This window comes from Diadema antillarum, unplaced genomic scaffold (genome assembly GCF_040938485.1).
Source record: "Diadema antillarum isolate AM-2024a unplaced genomic scaffold, OU_Dant_1.0 scf00000018, whole genome shotgun sequence".
NCBI classification, from domain to species: domain Eukaryota; kingdom Metazoa; phylum Echinodermata; class Echinoidea; order Diadematoida; family Diadematidae; genus Diadema; species Diadema antillarum.
Window position 1 is genome coordinate 1766522 of NW_027270907.1, and position 17058 is coordinate 1783579.

The following is a 17058-nucleotide window of genomic DNA, read 5'->3' on the forward strand; positions in this document are numbered from 1 at the left end:
GTTATGCGGTAAGTACAATTCTCAGACACTCATGACGGACTCGGATTGGTCCGCTTTATATACAGGTGTAAGACTTGAGACCGCAAAACGTGTTTATGTGTGTGTGTATGTGTGTGGCGGGGGGGGGGGCTGTCAGGGAAAATGCTCATGGTGGGGGTGGGGTGGGGAGGTTGCACATCTTATTTTCCGACAAAATCATTAATAATTTATACAATACACTTGTTTCATGACAAAGGGAAATGTGAAGATGACACATCGTGAGTTAAACAATTAAAATAATATCCACCAATGAGTCAACATTAAATTGATGAAAAAGGGAGGAACCCACTGAAAGACAGTACCTATATAGGCTTCTAGTATTTGTTGTATGCTTCTATTTGTATAATAAGTATTTTTGTTTCGTAGCGACTACCGCGGTGAAAAACAAATTTCCGTTGTCATGAATCACTCTATGATTTAATCATGTCAGTTCTAAGCGGGTCCATCTGAGGAAGAATATCAGTGCAAAAATAGGCCACGTTCTGTTGAGTTTTATAAGGAGAACACCGACATGAGACAAGACTGATATGATAAGATACCACAAGACACAAGAGTACGCTATAAATGATGGATCGAACGGCGGCCCGCACAAGTATTATATCGAGAAATTATTACGCGCGCATAGTGCTAGGCATTGAAAGGAGAGGGCAGCTAGGAACGGCGGTGTTAACAGTCACAGAACTCTTACACAGTCCGGGTAACAGTGATTAATGTACTCGGGCAGGTTCCATGAGATCGGGTCGTCCGACAATTGCTCCAGTGAAATATCTGCAAACATAAACTCGACCCACAAACCCCAAACCTAACCCTGATCCTAATCCTCACATCAAGCTTAAACCTAATCACAACCCTAACCCTAAAATCATAATTTATGGTTTTAGGGTTAAGGCTGTAATATAGGTTTACGTCCTTGGAGAAAATAAGACCGGAGCAACTCTCGCAGGAGCAGATGTCGTGTCACCACTAGGGCAATATAGGCCTTCCCTGCCGCGAAAAAAATATTCGCTTCCCGCCCAATTTCGCACTTTTGTCAGTCCATTTGATAGAAGGTTCTTCAATTTAGCAAAAACCCTCGTTATCGCACAGTCTGTCATTCAAAATTGCAACTTGTGCTTTCAATTTAGCATTCCGATCAATTGAATTTGCACATGTGGCTTTCAAATTCGTTATAAGAGTATCTAAATTGGCTGGTAGTCTACGTTCATTCAAATTCGCCACCACTCGCATAAAAGGGTATTTGAGTCATTTATTTCGCGAATAGGCAGTCAAATTCCAAACATTTTTCATTCAAATTGACATCATGTTATTTCTTTTTTGAAAAGGTGAGAACATTTATACTTGTATTTCTATCACGGTGACTTTTTGTTTCATTTTCAGTCAGGGATCACTCCAAAATCTTCGAGTGATCCCTGACGTCACTCCAAAATGAGTGAAAATGAGCATTTTCACTCAAAATTCACTCCAATTTCACTCGAAATTCACTCTTTTTTTTATTCACTCTTTTTAGAGTGAAAATTTTCACTCGATTTTTTTTAGAGAGTATATATGAGTAATAATACATCATAATATATCAGTCAGTCATGCAAAGAAGAAGCCCCTCGCAATATCCAGTGACGCATACTGATCCTTGACACATTGACCTTTATTATTCCAAATGTGCATAATGCGCTAGACGCGAGCAAATACAAACAGGCTAAGGCCCTTGTTGAGCAAGGTAAATGCCTAGACGTCCACACGTTGGTCATGGTTTAGGTGCATTGAATATTTTGCAGAAATGGCCAATAAATCTGACTCCGCTGGTGCTAAAAGCTCTGAGAAAGGTAGTGTTTGTGTACTCATGTGCATTTTTACATTCATCACGTGTGTATAATATGTTTATGTCACAATGTACTCTTCAAAAAGTCGATAGTGAGAGCGGCTTCTGCGCGAACGTTGTCAGTACGTGTTGCCCATCGCGGTGTGTATTCACATTAGAATCTCCCATTCATGCCAGCACGTGAATGGTGCGCACAATAAGAGAGTCGCCCACTTGCCTTCCGAACAGCAAATGCATTTGTATGTTATTGGACCTTCTAATAAATCCAACAATCCTGAACGGCTGCCTCGGTACTTCTCATCTTGTCGTGCACTGTGCCTTATAACAATTTTATGACAGATTCTGATATGACACTACGTTAATTAATACGTTGTAAGAAAATAAGTCGACTTGTTTTGGTTGGGTGCAGACATGCGTAGATATCGCTGGGCGTAGAGGAAATATCCATGCAAAGATCGAGGACAAACGCCTGCACGCCAAACACATGACTAATGTAGAAATACATTAACCACTCAGGTAGAAAATCCGAGTCACCCATAAATGTATCAGAAATTGGACATCGCTTACTTATGTAGAAGCCTCCAACATGTAGAAATAATTCGCAAGCGTCATATACGAACAGTAAATGGTTTTTGTATTACAGTACTAGTATGCCAATGCACGTTCCTCCGGCCTATATACATACCTGCATCACGACTGTGTGGGTGTATATGTGTGTCTGGATCGGAGATGGAGAATGTAGAGATGCGTCGTTGTGGTTTAATATGGCAGCGGTCCATGATGTCATAAGAATCCGTTGCTTTATGTTAGTGAGACATATGTGAGCTTACTACTAAGATTTGCATATCATATTGTGAGTTTCAGTGGAGGAGAAGGGCTAAAATAATGATCTTTTGCTATCCAACATTTTTTTTTATTTCCTTATTTTTTTCCAGTCAAAAACTTCACATAACTGTCCTCTGTCTCCATAACCACAAATGCAGTTTCCACTCCCCTGCGACTTTCTTTAAATGAGATGCCCTCATCTCCTAGAGTACTAATTCACAAAATTTACGAGCTATGCTTCTCTACTGAATTGCTCTGTTCCATATAGAGTTACAAAATGGGATCGTATTGCTTACTTGTTTATTTATCTAAAAACCAAAGTTGATATTATTATCATTATTATTATTATTATTATTATTATTATTATTATTATTATTATTATTATTATAGGTTTTCCCATTCATTTTAAAACTTTTTTCATTCAATTTCACAAATTTTTACTTCAATTTCGTCGCAGGATGTCGGGAATAGGTCAATCTTACTTTCAAATTCGTCTTTGGTCGTTCATTTTCAAATGAAGTCCATTCAATTTAGTCATTAGGTATACATTTTCGTCATTTACAGTTCAAATTCGTCAGTCTCACTCGCAGCACTCAAAACAGCAGGATCGATTTCGTCTTTTGTCAATCATTTTCGTCAAATTTTCATTCATATTCGTCTCATATCTCTATCCGGTGTGATTTTCCAGTCATCCATGTATTTTTGTCTGTAACCGTTCACATTTTACATTCAGGAGTTGACATAAACACAAGTGTCCCCCCCCCCACCTACCAGGCTACCTACACACACACACACACACACACACACACACACACACACACACACACACACACACACACACACACACACACACACAAACACACACATAACCACAGATACAGACACACACACACAGGCAACCCGAGTACACACTGATACAAACAGACGTACCGTCTCGCAAACGAAAACACTGACAAACGATTTCCAGGCAAACATGATTAAAGACAAAATTTAAGTGTAGAACTGTAACCTGTTTAATGCCAAAGAATGGATAACATAATTATGTTTGTTGCTTTCCAGGGTACAAAATGTAAACCATGCATTATGATGCTAAAACCTGAACATTACGAGTTAAAGTTCAAAAGGTGACACTGACATACTGTCCTGGGTTATGACTTTTGACTGTCGTTTATCCTTCAATCAATTTTGGTTAGCAGTCATGTTTTTCGTGTGTATTGTCTTAGCAAATGGTTAGGGAATAATGTGTAACGATACAATTTACGAGAGAAAGTAAAAATATATCGGCTTAAAGTTGGTTCACCATCAAAATGAAGAATCGACAACATGTGACTAATTTGATGAAATTTTGTGAATTCATGAAATTGTGTGAACAAAAACGAATTTGATCTTCACATTCTGCGATCCGGCAGCGGGAGGGATGAATTTGAAAGACAATTGACGAATGTCTTCGAAAATGTTTGACAATAAACGAATTACAATGACAATTGACGAAACTGAAGTTAGGATTTGCGTTCCACGTGCTTCTCGGGATGAAATTGAATAATAAATCTTTGAAATTGAACGACAAGAGTGCGAAAATGGATGGGAAAACCTATATTGTATTCATGTTTTGTTGAATTTTTCATATTGTGATTCAATGTTCCCTATACTCATGTAAGCGTTATGTATATTGCTTTGTATTACTTTATATAGAAATAAAAACATTTTAATTTGAAAAAAAAAATATATATACATATATATATATATATATATATATACATTATTGTCACGTGTCATTGTTTTCTTTGTATTTTTATCTTTTTCATTGTTTTCACAAAATAGAAGTCTTCGTCTGTCCATCTGTGAGGCCTCCTACTCATAAGCAGATCAAGGAAATAGCCAATGATCTCGGCTTCGACTTGGAAGAAGAAAGTCTTCAGGTAAGAAACGAAGATTGTCGCCCTCTAACTGTCTAAAATGATATTTTTAAAACTGTCCATAAGCAGGGCCCTGTTTCATAAAGCTGTTCGTAAAGTTACGAACAACTTACGAGCGACTGTGATCAGTTCCGATGTGCCCTACCTATCATAATTTCAATAATTCAGCACAAGAACTGATCACCAGTCGCTCGTAAGTTGTTCGTAACTTTACGAACAGCTTTTATGAAACAGAGTCCATTTGGCTCAAGTGTTGATTATTCTGGTTTTATATGAGACTGGATTGCAAATATCTAAAGTTCATATATTTTTTAATAGTGGGAAATTGAGCAAAGAAAATGGGATTCCGTCGGGATATTTATTTTTCATTACTTACAACACACTGATATGGATGATCATTGAAATAATTGGGATAAGCAATAATCCTATACATAGTATTATATTACTATTATCGAGACCTACAGCCTCTCCAATAGCCTCTCCAATATCAAGTTGAATACTGGAGTGTGTCCCCAATAACATGAAGGTCGTTAGTTGTATTGGTAAGTCTAAGTCTTTTGAGAGTAACACAAACCTTCGACATCCAACTTTCTGTGGTATAGGTATACCAACAAGGTAAAAGGCGAGCTCGCCTAAATGAAAGGTATATATACCCAACTACCATAGCCTTTCTACCAGCAGCCTCACCAACAAGTTCACATCAGCTATTAATAGCTCAGTATCTTTACGCTCCAATGTGTGTGTCCTTATATTACGGTTTGCTCACATAACAGCCACACACCCACACGCACGCACACACACACACACACACACACACACGCACACATACACAAATATACAGTTGTAACGGGTAAATGAGTAACTAAAATATTCGACATTATTCCATGATGATACAAATTGAAAACGAGTGGGTATTATTTTATGCATATATTTCATTTTAATTTTATTTCAACACGGTAATAACAGGGAACTTACCAATTGCCCAGCCATCGGCTGTTATTCTGCAAGTTCGCGCATGTATGCAATATAACAGAACAAAAACATAGATTCAGTAAATTCAGCATATAATGATTAAAAATAAGAAAAAATATATCTACAACAGCACATCAAAAATATACAAACATTGACATAAAACAAATAATATCAATAATACTCTCGCTTAAAAGAATAGGAAACTTTATGATATATTGATATGATACAACATGACATACAATACAGTGAATATTAAACTACAACTGCTGCTGTTTTAAATGAAACCTGATATATATATATGTATATATATAGACATATATATATATGCAAACTTAATCGTATGTAGGCCTACTTAATTGCATGCAGTTCAAAAGACAAATTGTATACTGTAGACCATCTATCATCGTAAGCAGATGCTTGGAGGGGATTATGACATTAGAAGTACATTGTAGTAATGTTCTCATACAAGTTATACAGCACTAAGTGTAAAGAAGGTGATGCTCAAGACCGAAGTGCATTAAAAGAAAACGATTATTGACCACTGTGTGCTTTTTCTATCGAAATTCCATGTACGAAATGTTTAGTACTTCTAAGATGGAACACATGATTTGGTTTTTCTGATATGACAGACTTTCAAGAAGACCATAACAGAGCACGTTGATGCCATAAACGCCATCGAGTGCCTCGTGGAGCCGAGGTTGCCGACGAAGTACCCACGTCTCCCTGGCTATAGGCCTGAACAGAAGGACAACCCACTTAACGCATGGTCATCACATTTCTTATTTGATAATTTGAATAATTACTGATTGACTTAATCTCACCTTTTTAGATGAGAGGTATAAGGGGATGTGATGTTAAATATCATGAAAAATTAGGGCAACTATATTTATCACCATATTATTTTTATTTCCTAAAATCCGACTGAGAATTGTGTCATTACCAGTCAAATTTAATTTGTGTTGCATTGGTACGTTTTTCTCTTTCTTATAAAAGTACACCTAAATAGAAAGTCGTTTGACACTTTCACCCTATGTCACTGTCGTACATGATTACGTTTATTACTTTGTCTAATCTCCCCAGACCAACTAATGATCTAATGATCGTTTCAGTTTATGATATAATAACGTATTTGAAGTAATAGAAATGAATACTAAAAGCTTCATCGTGTGAAGAATACAAACGCGTCATCCTCATGCAACAAAGTATCCGATATATATTATCTATATCGTCTACAGACAAGCTTGTTTTATCACGTGCTGAACCATGCAGGTATTGGCGATGTGATATCAAAGGCGCAGACAACGGAAAACTGTCCGGTAAGAGAGTTGCGGTCAAGGACAACGTAGCTGTAGCGGGTGTCCCAATGATGAACGGCTGTCATGCTCTCGAGGGTTACACGCCCGATTTTGACGCAACAGTAGTCACAAGAGTTTTGGATGCAGGTACGTTCGATTGTTAAAGGGGATGGCCAGTAACTGATCAGTGGGAATCAGTGGGAATGCTGGGGAATGATTGTTCTAATCCTTGTGAGATTTATTTAAGAGTACATTATATATCTATTGACTGTTGTGTGAAAATATTATTTGTTTCAGAATAGTCTCATATTCAATTAATGTGCAGTTTAATGTTTCCAGGTTAGCATGCCTGTACAGTGATGGGGCGATCGTTAACGGCCCCTCAACGATCGCCCCGTCACTGTACGGGAATTCCCACGGCATTCCCACTGATTCCCACTGATCAGTTACTAGCCATCCCCTTTAAATTCTCCATTTTATCATTTCAATTCGTCAATTGTGTGAGCTGTAAATGAAATTCAATTTATTGTAAATGAAAGTGCCCCGAAAGCAATCTACATAAAGGCTATAAATGGAATTTATTTGACCCAACATGAAAGACATATATTGTGTTTTTTGTGAGATCCCTTGTTTTGATAACGATGATCAGCAGTATTGTATTAATAACGATAATTGTAATAATAATTGCCAATTATGAAGCGGACCTTTCGGTTGTGTCTGATGATCTTAAGGATGAAATTATCATTCGATTTTATAGCAAAGTCTCAAACATTATGAGGCTGAAAATACTTACTGATGCTATTTAGATGCAATGGTGATTTTGATGGTCAGTAGTTCCTATAGGGAAACAGAGAGTACAACTTACAACTGGAGCTTGTAATCATCTCGATAGCTGTAGAACTGAGTCTGTTTGATGCCGTCAAAACGTGAATCCTATATAGTTAAGATTCGTAATAGGCATGTTTTACGTGTGATCAGGGTATTTGCCCTGTCGAAATGTTTCCTCGGCATTTATAGAAGTTAAAGGCATTATTTACCATTTACAGATGAAACAAAAACCCAGCTACAGTGCTTCAAAATGGTTCTAAAATGTGAGTTAGTGATACGACCAATCGTTGTAATCTGCGGTTATGGTTTAATGAGGAAAATAGAAATATCTCCATATATTTTAGGCTTCTCAGCAAAATCGTAATGTGGTATAGGATGTTTTGTGATACAACTGACCAACAGATTTGCATCAAATGTGATAAATTGAAGATTTTTTTTAGATCACTGCTCCCAATGACAAACAATACCTTTAATGATAAGTCATTGATTGGACTGAAAAAGTATTATCATTGATTTTGAAGTACTGATTTAAAGTCAGAGGAAGTGCCATCAGGAAAAAAAAAAAGAGAGGATATGCTAACAATGCCACGGCAGTTCGAAGCGGGTTCACTGTACTATCGTTCACAAAATAAACACAGAGCGAGAGGATGAGGGGGGGGGGGGGACCTTTTCAAGGACACCAGTTGACTGGACGGTGAGGACAAGAATGAGAGCAGACAAAGAAAATTACAGTGATTTGGATAGTGATTCGTGATTCGTTAATAACGACGGAAGAACCCCCAATATAGGTTTGTATAGACCTACTAATTGCTACACAGACAATAAAGCAAGGCAGGTATACCTTCCAATACGGACCCAAACTGGAGGGGAAAAAATGAACTTTTCGAGGCCAACATTCAGCAAATATGCTGAATAGTTGACTGATAAAGGGAAAATTAATTCCTGATAAGTCCAGAGAAGTCAAGCCCAAGACAAGACAAAGTCATGTATAATAAGACTAATTTGCTCAACTATTGAGAAAAGTAAAAAATAATACAGAAATTTCTATCTGATGATCAGTTATATGCGTAACAACATTATAATCATGTTAACCTTTTGCATATAAACATCAAGGGCAAAAGTGAAAGCATCTAGAAATACGCTGAATTTCAGCCACTGCAATCTTGTGTGTCTTCAACTTTGTTTATAAATTACTTCATTAAGCTTCTTGTTCACTCTAAATTCGTTAGCTTAAAAAGTAATCTAATAGACCATGAGGAGGGACAAATCCAATAAAAAAAATATTATTAATTTCAAATCTAATGGATCTAATTTCTAAATCAATTAGACTAAAAATTATTATCTCATGTGGATTTGTCCCTCCCCGTGGTCTTATTAGATTACTTTTTAATCGAACGAATTTAGAGCGTTGGATTCTTGAGGCCTACGTGAGTTTGTATTTGAGCTATTTTGTTCAAAAGAACTTCTGTATCGATTACTTGGCAACGCACGTTTGTATTCATATCATAGGCCTATTAGGACCGTCTCTCAAGAAAAATCAAAACCTAGACCGACAAGAAACTTCGCATGTAAGGGAGAAACTCCCCATGTAAATAAAAAGTGTAACTTTGTCTATCATTGGTAAAGGAAAGAGAAAAAATTAGATGAGTTAGTTGAATGTTCTGCAAAAGATAAATATGAAAATGTCAGTGCAGTAGGTCGTTGGTGTCACTTGGACGAAATTTCATTTTTATCTATAGGTGGTACTATCGTTGGAAAGACAGTATGTGAGTCACTTGAACGAAATTCCATTTTAATCTATAGGTGGTACTATCGTTGGAAAGACAGTATGTGAGAACTTGTGTTTCTCCGGAGGAAGTTCCACCGCGGCTAAAGGTCCTGTCAAGAACCCTCATGATACCGGTCGTAGTACCGGAGGATCAAGTTCTGGTAGTGCTGTGGTGGTAAGTTGATGGAATGAGCCACAGAACACAAGTCATGATGTGCCCATGGGAAATGCACCGTTGTAGGCGTTTGTCGAAGTGAAATATCTCTTGTGTTTGCCTGTTTAAAGGGAGAGGGCTGATGATGGACATTTTCTGTAAGTTGAATGAACATGACTGTGTTGACGTTCACTTTGAGTCCAGGAAGTGCATTACTAAAGGATCTCTGTATCCTTGATGTTCAAGTAATATAGTATCTTTTATGGCGTTTGCAGCCTGCTCGTGTTTTCGTTTTGCTTTGGTTTTTTGATGTCTCTGGACAGTTTTACGGAGTCATCTTGCTGTCAGGTTTGTCAATTATTTTGGTTCACTCTGAAAAAAAAAAGGAAACGGTACGGCAACATTTAAAATGTTATTACTCCTCCATGCCTTTCGTTAAATGTTAAATCTAATACTCAAAATGTTCAGTTTAGCACCAAAACATTGAACAACAATTTTGCAAATGGTAACAATTTGAGTGTTAGATTTAAACTTTCATTCATTGTTAAATTTAACGTTTACACAAAGATTGGAAGAGAAACAACCTTCAAGATGTTGATTTACCATTAGCTATTGATTCTTTTTTAGATTGTTGATGGATTTCTTTCAAAAAAACCTGAAGTAAGTTCCCCTCTGTAGCATTCTCACATACCAGACATTAATCACTGTCAACTCGTCGTGTGACTTTGACTTCGACCAACAACAGGTGAGTGTTGGCGAAGCGGACATGGCTATCGGAGGTGATCAGGGTGGGTCGGTCCGTCTACCAGCCAGCTGGACCGGCATCGTAGGGCTGAAGCCGACGTATGGTCTCGTGCCTTACACTGGCGCGATGGGGATTGAGATGGCAGTGGACCACCTCGGGCCCATGACTAGGACTGTTCATGACTGTGCTCTCTTTATGGAGGTAAACTTTTCCTCTTCTTGTTAATTCTTCTCGGGGTGCTTTTCTTTTGGTTTGTTTCTATTTGTCGTCCAATATATAGACGGCTAGTTTTGGGAGCAGTATACACAATAGTGTCGACAAGCACGTATACATCGTGTATTTTCTTTTCTTTGTAATGGACTGCAAATTTTCCTGCCACAGTGGTTTTCTATTCTGTGTCAGTCAGTCACAACTATCACTCAGTAAAGTTATTTTTAGTTGCGTTTATTCAGATGAACGCAAAAGATGATATAAATTGAAGGGAAAATGTTCGTGAACTCGCGTATTGTAAACTGAGACATCCGATTTTACTACCTTAACAAGGAAATGCTGTCGTACGTGGTTGCAAGAAATATGGTCTTTACGCCAGAGGTACACAATAGGCTTTTTCGTGTTGGCCAGAAGAACATGGAATCTGGATAAATGATTATGTACCTGTCTTTCTTTCACTTTTTTTTTCGTTGATCAAACTTTTGTTGCCTTGCAAAGGTTCTAGCTGGCTACGACAACGGGATGGACCCACGACAGCACCCACATATCAAAGTTCCTGAATATACACAGGAGGTGAGAAAGGGGAATTTCATTTTTCTTTTTGAGTTTTCCAAATTGATGAAGGAAGTGAGACCCAAATCTATTACCCTCAACATATTTTTTGAACAAGTGGAAAAAATGTAGGGTTCCTATGCTATTTATGGAAAAGTGAAAATATTTCAAATTCTCTTCATATTTTCTCTGTTTTCGTACACAGTGTAACATCACGAATTTTTGTTCTCATCTTCTCCAATGATGTCCGATGAGTTTTATAGGATTGCCCGATCTTTCTCAAAATTCACAGATGACTTTTACAAGTATTTCTGCATTCACTCAATCCACAGCATGGCCGGCGCCACGTTTTCAAAAGTGTGTGTGTTGGGGGGGGGGGGGGGGGAGCACTTTCGGGTTTCATGAGCTAACAAGCAAAAAAAAAAAAAAAAAAAAAGAATGATGCGCATCTTTCTCATTCCAATTCTTGGTTTCTTCAGCTGACAAGCAAAAAACAAAACAAAAACGAAAGCAAAAACAAAACAAAATCCAGTCTTCACAAGACAAAAATATGGCGACGGTAATATGTGATTTCAGGTGAAGTTGTGGCTTTCATGAATATTTTGTGTCTCCTTTCCATTTTTATCTCAATTCGGGATAAACATATCGAAACAACCTATATATTATCCTTTGTGATATTAGTTGATATCTATGCAAGAGAGATATGCTCATCTATACTATAGAGAGATATGCTGTTGGTTGAGTACCGTGTAATCCTATAAGGCAGAATGCATGATCTTTGTGATGAATTCCACAAGACCTGTACCTCTCAAACTATGGTGTGATCACAATGTTAGAAATCACCGTATAATGTTAATCTAGATGTATAAAGCTGTTTTTATATAGAGACACTAAAATGGTGCCCTTTCGCCAAGTTAAGAATGTCTTTTTTTTCAAATCAGTACACCATGTTTCCCTCTATTAATCTCTCAGCTGCTAATTGGCAGCGCCCAGGGCATGAAGATCGGGATTCTGAAAGAGGGTTTTGCATCGCCGAAAGCAAATCCAGCTGTTGATTCTCTGGTGAGGAAGAGTATCGAAGCTCTGACAGGCATGGGTTGCATCGTGAGAGACGTGTCGATACCGATTCACGTACAGTGTAAGCTGATCTCATTTCTCACGGTCGGACAATGCGTCATGTAGATTTTTATTGTACTTCTGAGGTCAGCAGCCATTATGGCTAAAACAGCATTGTGGGGCATTCGGTGTTAGACAGAAAGTTGGTAATACATGTACGTTAGAATTATTGAATCAGAAAGAAGTCCCATCATGACTTTATAAAGCGGCATATTTTGTGCTTTCCATTTTTGCAAGTTATTCTGGGACTGTTGGTAAATGTATTGCATTATTATCATTGACAATAATTTGATTTTCTTTGTCTTCTTTTTTTTTACTCCTGTCTGTTTCATATTCATTGACAACTATAACATCTTATCAATATGCGTTTGGGGACTTTAACGATGACATTTTCGTCCAAGTGACGTTAGTCCTGTGCCTATACACATTTAATAAGCTATTGTTATTTGATGCTTTTCTCTGAAATGAAATTCTGGGCCGAAATAGCCATAGAAATGATTTATGGATACTGATGAATCCAGTAAGCATACGCTCTCGCACACACACACATTTATTGTATACCAGTATACAAACGTGTGTTTATTAAGAGTTTTACCATAAATGTTTCTGTTATTATGGCACAGCTCCATTGATCTGGGGCGCAACTGCGCAGGGTTGCTATGAAAACATGGTTCGCTTCGGAGGTAAGTTATCGTTTCATATCTATTCTGGGTAACATATCAAATATTTCACAGAAGAAGGGTAACTGGTGATGGGTTGGGTTAATGGTGCAGTGTCGACGTTATGAAACAAATCATATATATATATATATATATATATATATATATATACAATAAAAAGAAATTGGACTGAGGCGGGACGTTGCTCTCGATCTTAGTCTCCCTTTTATTTGTAAAGCTTTCGGCCCGTCATTGGGCCTTCGTCAGGACCTACCAACAGAACGATTATTATATGAATAACCTGATGTGACATATAATATATAATGCAATTTCACATATTACCAATCTTCTAAGTCATTTCCTTTATATACACAAATCAATCATTCAATTCAATACAAATATCCAATCCTGACGAAGGCCCAATGACGGGCCGAAAGCTTGACAAATAAAAGGGAGACTAAGATCGAGAGCAACGTCCCGCCTCCCAGTCCAATTTCTTTCAATTATATGCAACCAACAATGCGGCACCGCGCACGTTCGGGACCCAGGGAACTATCTCTCACATTATATATATATATATATATATATATATATATATATATATATATATATATTTATTTATTTATATTTAACCTAAAGTCACGTCAGCAATATAGCCTGTATGGTTCATTAGATCAAACTCAGTGAAACGATAGCAGCTCAAGCGTAGTGTCGCTAAATATGTGCAAACTATTTCTTCAGTCTAAATGAATATGAAAGCACCAACCCGTGCGCCGATCGCAACCAATAACTTGGTGCATTGCATCTTTCTTCCTGCCACATTCTGGAGGGGGTTAACTAGGGTGGTTACGGGGTAGGAAAAATATCATGATTAACCGAACAATGACTGCCACTTCATCATCACCACCAGCACCAACACAACAATAATGATAGCAAAGACTGTGTGTATATGAGGAAACGCATTTACTAGGGAGCTTAAGATTTGCGACGCCGACGTTAAGAGGGAAACAAAAAGAAATGTTCTGACTAAGCGGAAAATCGATAATCAAAATTGATTTCGCGTCGTCTTGAGTTTTTACAACGGCTCTGAGCCGTTTTAGTGTCCGCTCAAATTCACGACGCAGAGAAGATACTTGATGGATGCCATTATGACGAACGCTAACCGGGGGCGCTAGGCTGCATCTTGGCAAAATCTATAAAGCTATACTTTGCAACTCGACGCAGGAAAAGAGAAGAACTGTCAAAGCAACCTTCGTCTTTACTTTCGCTTAGCAAATCTAAAGCTCGTTAATGTCTCAGAAGAGGTGACGACGGTCATATGGGAATTTTCGAAATACTTTTCTGATTGTGAGACCGAGAGTTGGAGATTCAGAAATATCAATCAGAGACTGAATGTTTTTACTCTCAGCTGTTTGTTCATCATCCTCAATTTCACTAGCTCTTCTGGAAATACAGAGCATGTCATGTTATATTCTATTATTACCTATATGAGGTAGTTTTGCCGGGCAATTAGGGTTGGTATTTTGATCGGTCGTCGAGGTCAGTCGGCGATATTAGTGGTATCACCCTACATCCGGGTCTCGCCATTCACTTTACGTGTAAACATTCCGGTCAATCACACAGAGGAGACATTCACAAATCCGCGGGACAAACGTCAATAAATCAACTCATACAAGGTCGACCAGTTCCAGCAGCACTAGACCTCAATGGCCAAACAATGACTACTCCATTTGTGCTCAATAACTGCACAGTGACCATCAGTTATTACAACTCTCCAAATTGAAACAAGCAAAAAAAAAAGTGTAAATACGTTCAGATGTTTAAAGTTCGCCTGTTACAACTACCGGTACATATGTATCTTAGAAGTTGGAGTTGAATGTTATACATTGATGAAAAATTTTGCAATTGTTCGACATGGTGGTGATGATCTACAGGTAGTCAAATGTGGCTTAATTTATATCATAGTGTATAGCCGTATTCACATATTTTCCTAATTTTCCTAGGGGATAGGTAATGATTATGATATTGACTGGCCTTGAGGGAGATGCCAGATAAATATTGCCAGCACTGAAAGAATATTTCCTGGTATCTCCCTCAAGGCCTATCAATATTATATAACTATATACTAATTTAGTGGGAAAAACAAATCTAGCAAAAGTAGAATTCAATTATGAAGTTACGATAGGATGAAGTCCTTACATATTGAATGCAAGAGAAAAACATGTGGGGAATAAACTAATGGGTTTAGAGTAATTCTATCAATACGTACGGATTAGTAACAATAAAGATCGGAAATGAAACTGTTGGCTTAGCGTTGATATGTGCAAACTGTAACAAGAATGAAGTTTAGATGACCATATCCTATTCCCAACCTATGTTTTGAGGCTATCATGAATTATTAAGATTACGAATTATCTTCTATTTTGTTTCATTGCTTTGTAGATATTTCGTGAGTTCAGTCATAATGATGTGGTATATTTTGAATTTCGTCCTGCAATGAAAGGAATTGGTATGGGACATATTGGCTATTATCCCACGAGCTTCGGAATTGCATCCAAGAAAATGATTGCAAGCAGACCCAACGATCTATCAGAGGCATTGAAGGTAAGACAGAAGCGAAATACGAAAACAACTCAGTGATCGAAGTTAATCTAACCTTACTAGTATTCTATGTTGCTGTTGTGGTTTTCTGATCTGTTTGTTTTTAAAGATATAAACTTATTAGCACAAGCGACAAGTGACGTGAACGTTGTCCATTATTCCTCGACATCGAAATACTTGAAGAAAATCGGTGATAAGTGCAAATTTCTAATCATATTTTAGTTCATTTCTTGTGCAAACATCATTTTGTTACCGTCCGTGTCTTTCAGATGTTCTCTGTGGAAGGGGAGTACCTACACAGGTATTACGGCAATCAAGTGTATGCCAGGGCCCGTAACCTCGTCTTCAACCTTCGCCAGGCCTATGATCGGGCGCTAGAGGAAGTAGATGTCTTAGCCATGCCCACCATTCCGTTTACAGCATCTGAGCTCATTCATAAGGACGACTCGTTGTCAGGTATATTTGGAGGCCATTGCTGTTTGAAGCTTAAGTTGTTTAATTTTTCATTTCATCTTGCATGTCACAACACTTCAGTCAATACTTTTCGCTTTCACTCATACAGTCATATTAAATTACACAGGTTAACCAGGATAGTAAAGAGCTAAGTATAGTGCAATATTGCGCCGAATCTTGACTACATGAAGACTCTATCGGAAAAAAAAAAACAAGGAAAAAAAATAATTGAAGAAGTGATGCCAACAAATGGTTTTTCACTAAGCATTTGGCTTAAAACACGACATCTCTATATAGTAGTCGAGAAATGTGACGTTAATAAAATTATTTTGAAGAATTGCAAAAAAACATTGACCTTATACGATTGTCACACGTCATAATCACAAGACAATAAAGAATGTTAACAAAAATCAAGCGACCGTTTCCATTGTCTGTACGATTGAACACTCGAAAATCTTGAGATGTTATTTGTTAACCGAATTGAGTGTCAACTTGAATGACGTAAACCGTGATTTTGCCTCTAGGCTACTTCACAAAATGCATGGAGATGACAAGTAATACCATGGCCGCCAACTTAACTGGTCACCCCGCCATCAGCGTTAACGCCGGATTCCTGGACGGCTTACCCGTGGGACTCATGCTGGTAGGAAGGCACTTCGAAGAGACCACCGTCCTCAGAGCCGCTCAGGCTGTCGAGACATTGAGAGAAGCTGCTATCGCCAAGTGAATGAACCTCTTGATGAGGAAGGGAATAATCGATATCGTTTCCTCTCCAGTTATTTTTGTATCAGTCATAGGAAGTTTATATGTATTGAAGGTGCAGACAAAATTTGATCCTCAGAAATCAGTGCCTCAGGTGTGTCCATGAGGACGTATATGCGCTCTGTACTGATCGACTTGAAATTAGGCCCTCCTCTAAATTTGGCATTCTATCCGGGCATTCTATGTTTATATTCATTATTTTTAGACAATCGGTGATTATAATTATACCTCGATGTATGAAAATTTAATGTTAATAGTCATTGTTTTGGGACAGTCGGTGATCAGAATTACGCCTTGGTGTCAGAAAACAGCAATCTGTACTAATTGCATGTCTTATAGTCAATATA

The 17058-nt window shown here is 37.8% G+C and overlaps 1 protein-coding gene across 1 annotated transcript; it reads left to right on the plus strand.

Moving 5' to 3' along the window:
* The first annotated feature begins 1742 nt into the window (after positions 1-1742).
* On the plus strand, positions 1743-16676 carry LOC139727980 (amidase-like). The gene is made up of 12 exons (XM_071638954.1): positions 1743-1859; positions 4502-4599; positions 6198-6334; positions 6838-7010; positions 9495-9634; positions 10359-10559; positions 11067-11141; positions 12093-12258; positions 12860-12919; positions 15399-15499; positions 15766-15952; positions 16474-16676. The coding sequence occupies exons 1-12, from the start codon at positions 1814-1816 to the stop codon at positions 16674-16676; spliced, it is 1587 nt and encodes a 528-aa protein (XP_071495055.1). The 5' UTR covers positions 1743-1813.
* The last annotated feature ends 382 nt before the right edge of the window (positions 16677-17058 follow it).